This window comes from Panthera pardus, unplaced genomic scaffold (genome assembly GCF_024362965.1).
Source record: "Panthera pardus isolate Hobbes unplaced genomic scaffold, ASM2436296v1 HiC_scaffold_18, whole genome shotgun sequence".
Taxonomy (NCBI): Eukaryota; Metazoa; Chordata; class Mammalia; order Carnivora; family Felidae; genus Panthera; species Panthera pardus.
The window spans coordinates 17,107,268-17,123,787 of NW_026526743.1; the positions used below are offsets into that span (position 1 = coordinate 17,107,268).

The window sequence follows — 16,520 nt, forward strand, 5'->3', positions numbered from 1 at the left end:
TAGAGAAGTGAAGAGACAAAGATTATATGTGCTTATTTCTGCTGTCTCCCTAAAGTCTTGTTAAAATAACAGTAACAGAAAGTACAAAATCAAAAGAACAGAGGATGGAAGGGGCAAGAACAGTAGAAACAAATGTCAAGATGGAAGATGGAAAGCATATGGAAGGTTGTCACCTAAGAAGCTACAGGAAGTCTTGAAGAAGAAAATCTCATAGGAAAGTGAGATATTTTGTACCACAAAATACCAGAAAGGCCCCCAGCAATCCCATTGCAGCAATAATAGTGACAACAGAGACAGCTGGGCCAGTTCCTAAAATTCCAAGGGAGGAAAATCCTCTTTGACCACAGGATCTGTGTTTCCAAGAACATATAGGGAGTCCCATTGCTTTTTTTTTTCTATCCTTTTACTGCTTGGCCCTACACGGCAGAAAATGAACAGCAGACAAAAAAGCCAATGCTTCACCTTTCTACCCAGAAGAAAGGGAGAAATGGTCTCTGAATTGGAATGTGTTGGGAAGATCAGAGAAAATAGAGCATAAGAAAACAACCCCATAAAATTTTGTATGAACTGGAAGCACCCCCCAAGCTGTGCATTCATCAATTTGACCCTAAATAGCATACTAAGACTTTGAGAACTAAAATATAGGGTAGACCACCACCCAGGTCTCAAACTGGCCACTAGGTGGCACAGACGTGGAACAGCTCTGAAGAGAACTACAAAGATTAAAAATTAAACTGAGGTTGAAGCCACAGCTTACAGAAGGTAAGCAGGAGCTTGTGGCCTGAAACTTACTGGGTTGATTGCCTGCTACACAAACAAAAAATGCCTTAAACGAGACCCAGAGAAATATAATAGTTAAAATGACCAAGATACAATCCAAAATTACTATAGATAGAATGAGGAAAATCATGTCATCTCACAGAGGAAGAGATAAATGACACCAATTCTGAGATAATAACAGGTGTTGGAATTAAGAGACAAAGCCTCTAAAGCAACTATCATAGCCAAACTCCAAGAACAAGGGGAAAATACACTTGAAACAAATGGAAAAATAGAAACTCTCTGAAAAGAAATCAAAGATACAAAAAATATCTAAATGGAAATTTTAGAACTGAAAATTACAGTAACAAAAGTTCACCATATGGGCTCAATATCAGAATGAAAATGACAGAGGAAAGATTAAGTGAACTTGAAAATTGATTAATGGAAATATTCTAATCTGTATAACAGAAAAAACAGTTGAAATAAATTATCAGGAAGAAATTATAACAATTTCCACAATCTCCTCCAGAAAATGAAAGCATGGGAAAACTCTAATAACCCATTCTATAAGCCAACATTATTTTAATACCAATCCCAGATAAAAATATTATAAGAAAGGAAGACTACAGATCAATGTTTCTCATGAATAATAGATGCAAAAATTCTCACAAATAATATTTTAGCAAATCAAATCCAACAATGTATTAAAAAAATTATACCATGACCAAATGGGATTTATTCTAACTGATCAACATTCAGAAATTAATCGATGTAGGGGTGCCTGGGTGGCTCTGTCAGTTAAATGTCCAATTCTTGATTTCAGCTCAGGTCATGATCTCATGGTTCATGAGTTTGAACCCCATGTCAGGCTCTGTGCTGTCAGTGTGGAGCCTCCTTGAGATTCTCTCCCTCTTTCTCTGCCCCTCCCCTGTTTGCATGTACTTTCTCTCTCTCTCTCTCTCTCTCTCTCTCTATCAAAATAAATGAATAAATTTAAGAAAAAATCAATTGATGTAATCCATCACATCAACAGACTAAAGAAAGATCGTGGGATTTTATCGATACAGAAAGAGTATTTGACAAAATCTGACATTCATTCATGACAAAACATTCCCAGAAAATTAGGAGAAGAGGAGAATTTCTTCAACTTGATAAAGGCATCTACAAAAACCTCACAGCTAACATCATATTTAATGGGGAGAAACTGAACGCTTTTTCCCTCAAATCAGGAATGAAGCAAGGATATCCTCTTTTACCAATCCTTTTCAACATCATACTGGAAATCCTAAGTAGTTCAAAAAGACAAGAAAATAAATAAAAGGTATGCAGATTGGAAAGAAAAAATACAATTTTCTTTGTTCACAGAGGACACAATTGCCTGTACAATCCCAAAGGATCAACAAAACTTCATTCTTTTGTCTTGAATTGACCAATCCAGCCTTAGCCCAGAAAACATGAAGCACTCTGCCACAGACCCTAATACAGGCATGTGTCCCAGATCCTATCTCTCTCTTTGTGCTGTGGCTTGACTTCCAACACAGGCCCTCAACGTGTGCTTTGTACTTTCTCCAGGACCTGTGAGTAATAATTTATTTCAGTTTCTCTTATAGTTGTTTATTGAACCATGGCTCACTCTCCAGCACCCTTGTGCTCCACTTAACAAATGTGAATTTGACAGATTCATAACAAAATCTAAGAAAATATGTACAGGATCTATATGAAGAAAACTATAAAACTGATAAAAGAAATCAAAGATCTGGGGGCACCTGGGTGGCTCAGTCAGTTAAGCATCCGACTTCAGCTCAAGTCATGATCTTACAGCTTGTGGATTCACGCCCTGTGTGGGATTCTGTGCTGATGGCTCAGAGCCTGGAGCCTGCTTCAGATTCTGTGTCTCCCTCTCTCTCTGCCCCTCCCCCCTCACACTCTGTCTCTGTCTCTCTGTCAAAAATAAATAAACATTAAAAATAATAATAAAAAAAAAGAAATCAAAGATCTAAATAAATGGAGAGATGATCCAGGTTCATGAATTAGAATACTCAGTATTGTGAAGAAGTCAACTGTTCCACACTTGATCTACAGATTTAACACAATCCCAATCAAAATTCCAGAAAGCTACTTTGTAGATATCAGCAAAGTTATTCTAAAATTTATATGGACAAGCAAAATCCCCAGAGTAGCCAGAACAAATTTGTAAGGCTCACATTACACATTTTCAAGACTTACTATAAAGCTACAGTAATCAAGACCACAAGGTATTTGAGAAAGAATAGAAAGAATGCATCCATTGAACAGAATAGGTCCAGAAATGGACCCACACAAATATAGTCAACAGTGCTTTGACAAAGGAGCAAAGTCAATTTAATAGCAAAAGGATAGTCTTTGGGGGGATCTGGCTGACTCAGTTGGTGGAGCATGTGACTCTTGATCTTGGGGTTGTGGTTTGAGCCCCATGTTGGGTGTAGAGATTACTTAAAATCTTAAAGAAAAATAAATGATAGTCTTTTTAACAAATGGTGCTGAAACAATTGGATGTACATCTTTAAAAATAAACACAGACCTTATATCTTATGGAAAACTTATTTCAAAGTTTTACCATATGTAGATGTATAGATGTATTTTTTACCTTTTCTAGGAAAAACACTCATTTTCAAAATTTTGTTTTGCTGTAAAGATATATGTAACTATATGCCTATGGGGAGGTTTTATTTTTTTCCCTTTATCTAAAGGAAACCAATGCAAATCATGTTGCCTGAAGATGTTCACTTCACTTAAATAGTAAAACATTTAAAACCTAAAATTTTCATTTATAAAATTATGGAAAATCAAAATTGTGTCATATTGTGGCAATTATTTTTAACAGCACCAGATAAGAAAAACTAAAATTTTATTGCAGTGAATGGCTGACATTTATGAAGATGGCCCCAAATTAGAAAGTAACAGAAGGTTCTTTAGTTGCAATTTGATTGATTTCTCCTTCTTAGTATTTATAAGGTTTATATTCTTTTAAAGGATATTATTCCGGGGCACCTAGATGGCTCAGTTGGTTGAGACTTAGACTTCGGCTCAGGTCATGATCTCACAGTTCGAGCCCCACATTGGGCTCACTGCTGTCAGTGCAGAGCCCACTTCAGATCTTCTGTCCCCCCTCTCTATCTATCCCTCTCCTGCTCGTGCTCTCTCAAAAATAAATAAATAAACATTAAAAAAAATAAAAGACATTATTCTGTGGCTGGGAATGGAGGAATAGAAAAAGAACTGTTAGGTAAGAGAAAAAAATTAATGTTTCTTAGTATAAAGGTAAATTGGGCCATTTTATATTGGTTCTTAACAAATTATTAATACACATGTACTAAGGTGAAAGGGCTTTCTCTGCCCATCAACTACTCTCATACAAATGCAATGGCCCAGAACTTCTTACTGTTTTAATTACAGGGCAGTTCAGCCCTTTCCAAAGAGATGTACTAATCTGATTACATTGCAGTTTATTCCCTACTCTACCGCCAACTCCCACTCTTCATCTTTCATTCAGTTATATGGGAAAGATCCAGGAAAAATTCAAGATAATGCCCTACTCCAATAGAAGTGGTAAGCTAATGGATAAATCAAACCAAAGCGAAATCCTAACACGGGCACTTCCCTGGCTCAGTTAGTAGAGCATGTGACTCTTGACCTCAAGGTTGTAAATTTGAATCCCACTTTATGTGTAGAGATTATTTGAAAATACAATCTTAAGGGGTGACTGGCTCAGTCAGAAAAGCATGCAACTCTTGATCCTGGGGTCATGAGTTCAAGCCCCACATTGGGTATAAAGATTACTTAAATAAAGAAAACGTTTTAAAAAATCTTTAATGAAACTATAAGAGAAATAATTGACATCACAGGCAACCTTAAAATTTTAAGTGACAACATAAAAAACTAAGTGTATACTATAATTATGATTTTCACCTCCCAGTTATTTATCCATTTACCTGTTTTGTTTCCAGTTTTTGGCTATTATAAATGTGTAATATATTCTTTCTTAATTGAAGTACAGTTGACATCTGTGTAATACATGCTTCATTGAACTGGGGAGATTCCCTGAGATAACTCTTTCAATATTCATCCCTTCTGTGAATGCAAAAGAAAAAAAAATCACTTGTGCTAATTTACCTCCCTATTTAGTACAATCGGTCTTGCTTTCATTTGTAAACCACAATTTCACTATTATAGAGCCTGGTGGCTTTTGAGTGCCAGGGGTATCTTTAGAGTTCTTCCAGAATTCAGGAATGCAGAAATGTTATATTAAGGGAAATGGTGATTTTCTTCAAAAGAATAAAGGACTGATTATTAAGCCTGAAACAATCTGTTAATGGCTTACAGCAAAAATGGAAAGTAATTAGTTCTCTGTTTTTGTTTTGTTTTTTTAACGTTTATTTTTGAGACAGAGAGAGACAGAGCATGAACAGGGGAGGGGCAGAGAGAGAGGGAGACACAGAATTGGAAGCAGGCTCCAGGCTCTGAGCCATCAGCCCAGAGCCCGATGCGGGGCTCAAACTCACGGACGGTGAGATCGTGACCTGAGCTGAAGTCGACCCCCAACTGACTGAGCCACCCAGGCGCCCTGTAGTTCTCTGTTTTTGATTGAACTAAAAAACATTGTCATGGGTGATCTTAAGGCTTTGATTAAGTGAATAAATGTACAACTACATTAGTGTTGAATCCAAGTTAGCTTGTGGTCACTCAGTTAAAAACTTGAACTCTAAAAATACCCTGGATATCTTCATGCTAACATTTTTGTTGAGGTTTTATATAGTTAAAATGTGTCAGTGTCCTCCAGCCAATTACCACCAGGAACATTCCTTATATTCAAACAAGCTGGGTTTACTGCTCATTGAAGCAAACAGGAACACACAATATTGAGTTTGTGTTTATTAATTTAGAGAAGGTTTAAGGAAATGGGGCTTTGTTCTGGATTCGATATTGTCAGGAATCAGGTTAATTCCATAACTGCATCTTAATAAATCTTATCTATAAGGAGAGAAGACTAAAGGAAGATTAAAATGGTAATTGGTAAAGAAATGGCAGTCATTTCATATCAGATAAAGGGTTAGTATCCAAACTCTATAAAGTTTTCAAACTCAACACCCAAAAAGCAAAAAATCCAGTGAAGAAATGGGCAGAAGACATAGACACTTTTTCAAAACCATCCAGATGGCTAATAGATACATGAAAAGATGCTCAACAGCACTCATCATTAGAGAAATACAAATCAAAACCACAATGAGATACCACCTCACATACCTGTCAGAATGGCTAAAATTAACAACTCAGGCAACAATAGATGCAGGTGCGGATGCGGAGAAAGGGGAACCCTCTTATACTCTTGCTGGGAAAGCAAACTGGTGCAGCCACTCTGGAAAATAGTATGCAGGTTCCTCAAAAAGTTAAAAATAGAACTACCCTATGACCCAGCAATTGCACTACTAGGTATTTATCCAAAGGATACACAAATGCTGATTCGAAGGGGCACATGCCCCCCAATGTTTACAGCAGTGCTATCAACAATAGCCAGATTATGGAAGGAGCCATTGACTGATGAATGGATAAAGAAGATGTGGTATATGTATACAATGGAATATTACTCAGCAATCAAAAAGAATGAAATCTTGCCACTTGCAACAATGTGGATGGAACTAGAGTGTATTATATTATGCTAAGCAAAATAAATTAGAGAAAGACAAATATTATATGATTTCACTCATATGTGGAATTTAAGAAACACAACAGATAAACATAGGGGATGGGAAGGAACAATAAAAACAGAGAGGGAGGCAAACCATAAAAGACTCTTAAATACATGGAACAAACTGAAGGTTGCTGGAGGGGAGGTGGATGGGAGGGATGGGCTAAATGGGTGATGGACATTAAGGAAGGCACCTTGGGGATGAGCACTGGGTATTATATGGAAGTGATGAATCACTGGTTCTACTTCTGAAACCAATACTACACTGTATGTTAACTAACTTAAATTTAAATAAAAAAAAATAATTTAAAAAAGAAGTGGCAGTCATTCATGATATCTAGGAATATATTTAGCATTCTGTGGTTTGAATAATGTTCATGTTTTGTCTGTGTTTAGATACGATTACAGAGTAATTTTGTTTTTGTCTTGGTCCATCAGGGTCACAGAACTGCATATCTAATGTCGATGTTATGTGAAATCACTTATGATCAACAGGAAAACACCAAGATGTAGTTAATAGTACCAGGCTACCTCCCACATGTCAGCAGCAGCTTTTCTCTTTCTTAAGTGCATAAAGAGCATAAATCTTAAGTGTACAGCTTGATGTCATTTTATCGACTTTATTAAGTTATATACAATGAATTACACTCATTTTAAGTATACAGCAAAGTTTTGAAAGGTGATACCCATGTAACTACCATGACAATTAAGATGCAGAACATTACCATTGCTTGAGAAAGTTCTTCGTTGCCCTGTAGTTAACCTCTCCCACCATACCTTGTTCCAGACAACCACTGATCTGCTTTCTGTCACTGTAGATTAGCTTGCATTTTCTGGAATTTCAAAAAAAAAGGAGTCATACAGTATTTCTCCATTTGTGTATTGCTTTTTCACTTAGAGTGCTTTTGGCATATGGTTTTATTTCTTTTGGGTATATTAGCAGGAGTGGAATTCCTCAGTTAGTTGTTAAGTTTGTATTTTACTCTATTAGAAATTGCTGAGGCACCTGGGTGGCTCAGTTGGTTAAGCATCAGACTTCAGCTCAAGTCATGCTCTCATGGTTTGTGAGTTCAAGCCCCACATCAGGCTCTGTGCTGACAGCTCTGAGCCTGGAGCCTGCTTCTGATTCTATGTCTCCCTCTCTCTCTGCCCCTGCCCTGCTCATGCTCTGTCTCTCTCTCTCTCAAAAATAAACATTCAAAAAAAAAAAAAAAAAAAAGGAATTGCTAACCTGTCCTCAGCAGAGGTCATTTCATTTTACATTCCCATAAACAGTATTGGAGAGTTCTAGTTGCTCCATATTCTCACCAACACTTTGTATTGTCAATTTTTCCCCCTCCCCCACCCTCAGCCTGTACTGTCAATCTTTTTAATTTTACCTATTCTATTGCTTGAGTTGCAGTCTCTCATTGTGGGTTTTTGGTTTTGTTTTTTAAGTAAGCTCCATGCCCAATATGCGGCTTGAACTCATGACACTGAGATCAAGAGTTGGATGCTCTACCGCCTGAGCCAGGTACCCCTCATTGTGGTTTTAACTGGCATTTCCGTGATAACTAATGATGTTGAGCATCCTTTTGTGTGCATATTGGCCACTCTTGTATCTTCTTTTTGAAATACCATTAAGACTGAAGGTTTTTGTTGCAGGTCAGTATTTACCTCAAAAAACCAAATAGGGACCAGAGAATGTATTGGTTCTGAATGTATTGGTTACTGCAGAGAAATAGTAACATTTGGGATACTGAAGAGGTAGAAGTCTTAAGACTATACACCTGAATAATGGAAAGGTAGAAGAACCTATTGTCTTAAAAAATATGATCTAAAAGAGAAGATTTTCAGAGAGGAGGGACATCTTTCCTGTAGTTGAGATTTGACCTTAAGACTTGCTTCAATAGAGACACAAGAACTTAGGGAACTGATGAGAATCAATTTAAAAAAAAAAAAAAACAACCCTGAATATGGGAGGCACCAGGGTGGCTCAAGTAGATTGAGCATCCAACTTTGGCTCAGGTCATGAGTTCAGCTCATGAGTTCGACTCATAGTTCATGAGTTCAAGCCCTGCATCAGGCTCTCTGCTGTCAGCGCAGAGCCCACTTTGGATCCTCTGTTTACCTCTCTCTGCCCCTCCCCCGCTGTACTCTCTCAAAAATAAACACTAAAAAAAAAAATACCACTGCCTGTGCCAAGAGCTTCCTTCTTCAAAAAAAAAAAAAAAAAAAGAAAAAAGAAAAAAAAAAAGAAATCTGAATATTGAATAAGTGCTTCCAGATAGTTGGTTTTCATTTCTTTTCAAATGTCTTTATCAAAATCTCCTGCTCCTCCTACTTCAGATGAAACATAGAGTAAGAAGATAACCACCAAAATACTCTGGGATATATAGTTTGTAGCTTAGCAAATAAGTCTGGCTTAAATTTTGTGTATTGTGTGTGCCCCAAAACCCAAGACGATGGCTTAAATCTGAAGTGGGCACTGGATAATAAAATGCTCAACTGTTGAGAGAGACAAGCTGGGCACAGCCATATGAAACAAACAAAAAACTTCCCATAACAGTATAATAATGACATGTTTGTTTCTATCCTTTGGTGTAATAGGATATTTTCACTTGTTTCCTTTTCCAATAATACTTTTGAACTGCTTTAGACATTATCTTTCTTACATATTGGTAAAACAGAATACAGGCAAAACATAAAATTCATTTTGACTTACAGCTCTGCTCTTATCAAGCCCATATTCTTGGTGCCAGGCCAATGTGATGACATCAAATACCCACTCAACAAAAAAGCTTTTGAGCATGGACTGTATAGGACTTTACTTGCAAGCAACAGCACATTTTCAGACTTGTAGATGATCACTGGGATCCTGGAATGTCCTGCCTGAGAGGAGTTTCTTTGTTTGCTTGGGAGCTTTGGCCACCAGATAGTCTAGCAGTGTGAGTTACGATGGGGCTTTGGGACACATTACATCAGTTGTGACCTCTGAAGGAACTGGAGACTAAAGGTATGAGCTCAAACCTTCAGAAGGAGCTGGAGACTAAAGATCAGCCTCATGGGAAGAATGTGATTGAGCCCCAGGAAAAACTCTGGCAACCAAAGGCTCAGGCAAGCTTTCCTGTGGGAATTATGTCATAACCAGGAAGAGGTAATGCCATCTCTGACTCCACAGAGAGAGGATGACTGGAAGCTCCACATTTGGATCCCTCCCACAATTTTCCCTGCACGTCTCTTCCTGCACATCACATTAGCTGATTCTAATTTGTACCTTTTCACTGTAACAAAAATCGTAAGTGCACTGTTTTCCTGAGTTCTGTGAGTTGTTCTACTGAATTACTGAACCTAAGAGTGGTCATAGGAAGCCCTGAATTTGTCAGGAAATTTGTATAATTCATCACATCAGAAAATTAAAGAAGAAACACATGTTCACACCAATGGATATTTAATGGCTTCTGGCAATGGCAGGGATTAAGTAAAAGAGGGACTGAGTGAAATTAGTTATGTATAACAAAGACTATTTATATCAAGAAGCATTACACTAAATGTTTAAATAGATACATGATTTCCATTAAATTGAAAAAATGAGAGAATATATCCCCCACTAATACTCAACTTTATTCTGAAAATACCAGCTACTGCTATGAGAAATGTAAATAAAATAAATATAAATATTGAGAGGACTTATTTCTATTTGCAAATACCATGACCACATGGCAGAAAACATAAGACTAAATATAAATAAAAAGAGTAAGATTATCTGGTAAGGTTGAAAATAAAACTATATCTAAATTTAAAATGTTAGCAAAATAATGAATGCCATAACATAGTTATAACACAAGACACCTTGATAGAAAACAATTCCAATATTTGTAAATGTGTAGTACTTGGAATATCTTACAAATCATGAAAAATCAATGAGATAATCCCAAAGAAATAGAAAAAATGCATGAATAAAAAAAGCACTGTAAGAAAAACGATTGGCCAATAAACATATATGAAAAAGATGCTCAACTCACTTAAAAATTTTTTTGTGTTTACTTTTGAGAGCAAGAGAGACAGAGCACAAGCCGGGAGGGACAGAGAGAGGGAGACACAAAATCCAAAGCAAGCTCCAGGCTCTGACCTGTCAGCAGAGGCCAGCACAGGGTTTGAACTCATGGACCATGAGGTCATGACCTGAGCCAACGTTGGACGCTTAACCATCTGAGCCACCCAGGTGCCCAACTCATTTGTAATCAGAGAATTAAATGTTGAAACCAGTAACAGAAGAAAATATGGATGCCCATTTCAATGATCAGAGGGATTCAAAATTAGTGCAGTATTGGAGAATAATATGTATGTATGGCTGACAGTGAACAATTTCACTTCTAGATACGCACCTTAGATTCCTACACCCATTAAAGAAATCAGAAAATACACAAAATGATATTCAATATAGCATTTTTATTACAACTGAAAATGGTTTATGTCCTAATCACTATTTAACAGACTATTTAATCATGTTTAATATATACATATCAAGGACCAAGCTATAATCTTCTACATTCTACAGAAAAGCACTAACCCTCAATTCAAGCAGGAAGCTTTTCAGAATATGATGTGAGCTGCAAAGAAAAGTGTCCTTCCTTACCTCCTCCCGACACAATCACTCACCATAATGTCTGAAATGATGTCCTTGAAGACATTCATTGTGGTAATGGAAGCATCTACCAAAGTGGTTCACATTCTAAAGATGGTAAGAGATACTGGGAATGAGAATTCTACAATGAATTAAGTTTGAGATACCCTGTGTTAAATAATCATCTCTTTACTATATCTTTTGACAAACTGATAATGTGTATTTGGATTTCCCCAAAGGTAGATTTTTTAATGCCTTGCTGAATTTACACATTTTCCCGAGAAATCGTTTTTCCCCCAAATACCAAGGACTACTATTCCCCAAAACAAGCTTATGGAGAATGTTGGATTAAGACCCTACACTCTGTTAAACATTGGTCCCCTGGAGATATCAGATACTTGGGAAAGGCAACACATGGATTAGTCAAGACAGATTTTGTAATAAATTCTAAATATACCTTATTTAGAATTAAGATGGGTAGAATCTTCATAAACGAAGTTGGTCTAGATTTTGCTTTTTAGGAGCGATCTTCATCTAGATTTGTATCAGGATTAACTGTGCGGAATTAATTGGTAGAATTTTGTGAAAGATTATCTATTCTTTAAAGCTTTTACCTATACAACTACCAGAGTTTTTTCTTAAACAGGGTGTTCATATACACACATTTGCTTGTTGGTCTATTCGAGTCAACTGTCTTAACAGAATCCTACAGCAAAAAATAAGTAACCCTTTTGTATTTATGTACTAGAATACATATAGCACATATATACAGTATTACCTTATGATTAAAACAAATTTTCCTTGATAATCTGTAGCTACGCCACCTCTGTCAATATTCTAAATGTATTATCTTTCATTTTCTTTTTCTTAATTAGATCCTCCAGAACCTAGTCATTATTAACATTGGTTAAAATCTACTACTGTCTAATCCTTAATTTCTATTTTTAGTTGTGCTCTGCTTCTCTTGTGTAGGTTTTATTTTTTTGTTTCTGGTTTCTTGACATAAATACTCACTCATTCCCTTAACACACTTATTTATCTGACAGGCGTAGATATGGTGAAGATGATGAAGATTGGCCCCACAAACGAAATTTCCTTAATGCATTAAAGGGGATGAATTTCTCACCGAACAGAATTCTGGTGACATCTGACAAGTTTAGATACACACATCTCATCAACAATCATTTGTAAGTCTATAAATTTTGGTTTTGATTTTAAACATTTTATTATGGAAGCTTTCAAACACATTAAAGAAGTAGAAAATAGAAAATATTAGAACAATGACCCCCCCCCCCCAAAAAAAAAACCACTACCCTTCAGTAATTAACATTTTACTACTCTACTTCCCAACTCTCTGTGCCAATTCTTTTTCTTTTGCTGGAGTCTTCTAATGCAAATGCAGTATCTTACCATTTCATAAATATAGAAGTATGTATCTCTAACACTTAGAACCTTTTATTTTTTAATAACCACAATAACATTATCCCTAACAAAATGCGTATTTCTAAATATCATCTAATACTCAGTGCGTGTCCACATTTTCCCCAGTGTCTCCAAAATGTCTTTTTACATTTTGTGTAAACTAGGTCCAAGTAATGCCCATGTACTGAATTTAGTTGATAGGTCTCTTAGGTCTCTTTTAATCAATTAACAGTTGCCCTTACCTTTTCTTTTTCATATCACTCATTAAGTTGAAGAAATCAGATCATTTATTTTGTAGAATTTTACAGTTCTGGGTCTGCTTGGCTGCTTCCTTCTGGTGCCATTTACTTTGTTCAGCTATTCCCCAAATTCTTGTTTTAAAGAATTTGATTTAAAGGTTTGCCTTCTTCAGTTGTTTTGGCAGTAAGGCTTTGTAGGTGGCGGTGTGTACTTCCTATTGCATTTTATCAGGAGGTGGATATTGTCTGATAGTCCCACTTTTATAGAGGTTAAAATTGATCAAAGGGCTCAGAGGTAGTCAGCTTGATAAATCCATTGTAAAGTTCTCACTATAAAATATTTCACTCAATAGTGTTAATATCGACTGAAGATCATTTTCTGGACCCATTATTCTACTAGGGAACTAGAAAATAGTGATTTTTCTAATCCTATCATTCTGTTTATTTGTAATGATTATTTAAAAAAACAAACAAACCCTTTTAATTTGATGAGCTTTTGGTGGCCCTGAAACTTGGTCCACATGGAAAAAGCAAAAGAAGTGCTCATTTTTCTCCTTATCAATTTTCAGGATGAGTTGGTACCCAAGCATCTTCCATTGCTGACTAAACTGTGTAGCTGTGACCAAGTAAACTATCAAACTACTAGGGGGATCATGTCAAAAGACCCAACTCCCACTGGTTGAAGATGGGGCAATTTGATCAAACAGAAAACTGACTACAAAGGAAATGTTTTTTCTTTTATACAAGAGTTTTACACACACACATGCACACACAATATTAAACTTCCAACTGGTGAGTTTCCTGCCATCTTTTTAATAATTTCAAATTCATCTTTAACAGTGGTCAAACAACAGGGATTGCAAAACATTTACTTTTTGGAATTTATTATGGGAAACTAATTCCGTATTTTTTCTGATCCTTCAACAGTTGTAATCTTAACCTCACCTTCATGAAATTCATAAGGTTTCTTTTAAGCATGAAATTACTGACGCAGCTCAAATGCTCAAATGATGAAGAACTTCTCACTTTCCATATAACGTCCTAGATTTTATCTGGAATAAATTATCTTAAATTTAATTAAGTGCTGAGCAGTGACATGAGGCATTTCTACATTTACTACTTCTATAGTATATTTTTTTCATATGAATTCACTAATACTAATGATAACGACTGTAGATAATATTTACAGAAAACATGCTATGTGGCTGCTATTTTTCCAAGCATTAACTAATTAATCCTCAAGACAATCCTGTCACACAGTGTTGGCAGGCTGACTCTGAAATGGTTCCTACATTGTGGTATTCATACTCTTGTGTAATCCTCTACAATCTCTACCCTTGAATGTGGGGTAGCCCAGTAACTTGGTTCTAATCAGTAGAGGACAGCAAAGGTGTTATTTTGGTGATTAGATCACATACGATTATAGCTTCTGTGATGCTAGCAGGCTCTACCACATTCTTGACTTGCACACTTAATAAGCAGCCATTTGAAGAAGCCCATGTAGCATGGAACTAAGGTCAGCCTTCAACCAACAGCCAACTAGAAACTGTGGACCTCAGTGCAATAGCTGACAACCATGTGAGGCTGAAAGTGGATCCCTTCCCCTGTTAGACCTTCAGATGAGACCCAACCCTGGCTGAAACCTTTAGTTTAGCTTTGTGAGACCCTAAAGGAGAAGCCCCAACTAAGTTATGTCCAGACACCTGACCTATAGAAATTATGAGATAATAAGTATTATTTTAAGCTACTAGGTTTGTGGTAATTTATTATACAGCAATAAATAACTAATATACATAGGTACTATTATCACCATTTTACAAGTGAGCAAAATGAGGCACAGAAGTTTAAGTACCTTGTCCAATAACACACTGGTAATAAAGTGGTGAAATGGGATAATGACAGATAAGGCTAAAGTTTTTCCTACATTCATTGTATTATTCCCTCAAATGAATTTGCCAAAGATAAACATCTGAAAGGTGATGGAAGGCTTTTAAAGCAACATTTTTTCCCAATAATATAAAATTTCTTACACTTAGTTGAAGCATGAAACAAATTTCTCAAAAATGAATTTTCTGATATTGTTACATAATGTACAATTGAAGGCCTTCTTGTTTTAAACTCCATTATGAATTTTCTGATGTTGAGTAAGGTGTGAATGCTGTCTAAAGGCCTTCTTACATTCCTTACATTTGTAGGGTTTCTCCCCAGTATGAATTCTCTGGTGTTGAGTAAGGAATGAATAAAGTCTAAAAGCCTTACCACATTCCTTACATTCATAAGGTTTCTCACCCGTATGAATACTCTGATGCTGAGTAAGTTGTGAGAGCAGTCTAAAAGGTTTTCTACATTCCTTACATTCATAGGGTTTCTCACCAGTATGAATACTCTGATGTTGGGTAAGTTGTGAGAGCAATCTAAAGGCCTTCCCACACTCTTCACATTCATACGGTCTCTCACCAATATGAATGCTCTGATGTGAAATAAGTTGTGAGTAACTACTAAAGGTCTTCCAGCATTCCATACATTCATAGGGTTTCTCACGAGTATGGATTCTCTGATGGCGAACAAGTTGCTGCCTTAGTCTAAAAGTCTTTCCACATTCCTTACATTCATAGGGTTTCTCACCAGTATGAATACTCTGATGGACAGTAAGTTGTTGGCATATTCTAAAAGCCTTTCCACATTCCTTACATTCATAAGGTTTCTCACCAAAATGAATTTTCTGATGTACTCTAAGGTCTGGACCACATACAAAGGCTTTCCCACATTCCTTACACTCATAGAGCTTCTCAGCAGTATGAAGTCTCTGATGTCGAGTAAGATGTGTACACTGCCTAAAGGTCTTCCCACATGCCTTACATTCATAGGGTTTCTCACCAGTGTGAATTCTCTGATGTCGAGCAAGTTGCTGATGCACTCTGAAGGCTTTTCCACACTCCTTACATTCATAGGGTTTTTCACCAGTGTGAAGCCTCTGATGTTGAGTAAGTTCTTGGAGCACTGTAAAGGCCTTTCCACATTCCTTACATTCATAGGGCTTCTCACCAGTATGAAGTTTGTGATGTCGGATAAGGTGTGCACGCTGTCTAAATGCCTGCCCGCATTCCTTACATTTATAAGGTTTCTCCCCAGTATGAATTCTCAGGTGTTGACTAAGTGTTGAGCGGCGAATAAAGGTCTTCCTACATTCCTTACATTCATACAACTTTTCTCCATTTTGAATTCTCTGATATTCAGCAAGAAAATTATGCTTTTTGTAAGTGGTCATTTTTTCAGAAGTAATTTTCACTTGCCCAAAATATCCCTCTTGTGGTTCCTTTTGCCCCTCAATCTTGCCTTTGCATTCCCAATCATTTCTAAAAAGGGAGTCCTGAAGACTGTAACTTTTAATTCTTTCCATTATCTCCCACTGGAATGAATATATTTCATAAATGTCCTTTTCTGGAGATAAAGTATTGGTCCTGTATCTGGACTCCAAATCTGAAAGAAAACAAGAAGGCAAACATACACTGTTTTCTTGTGACAGAAGAAAGCAAGCTTCTACAGAGAAATAAAAGGCACCTAAAATAATGCCTATTACAAGTGAATGGATTAGATATCTCTAAAACAGGCATTTCTGCTACAATACCACATATGTGTACTGAAAAAACCCCTTATCTTCTGCAAAATTACACACCAAAAAATTAAGAGCTTATGAAGAAAACATGGCTGGAGAAGACCACTCAAACCTATGCAACTTTATTGGCAGAGCACTAACAAATATAAT

General features: G+C 36.5%; 1 protein-coding gene across 3 annotated transcripts in view; it reads right to left on the reverse strand.

Annotated features, from left to right (window-relative positions):
* Positions 1–10,898: 10,898 nt before the first annotated feature.
* The window catches only part of ZFP14 (ZFP14 zinc finger protein), a 66,410-nt gene continuing 60,788 nt past the window's right edge, over positions 10,899–16,520 (reverse strand). For 2 of the 3 annotated variants that reach the window (XM_019423073.2, XM_019423076.2), the window contains one exon: positions 10,899–16,234. In XM_019423073.2, the coding sequence (XP_019278618.1) occupies positions 14,868–16,234 (1,367 nt within the window). In that variant the 3' untranslated portion in view covers positions 10,899–14,867. The remainder of the gene's footprint in view (positions 16,235–16,520) is intronic. The other variant, XM_019423115.2, reaches the window with a different exon arrangement.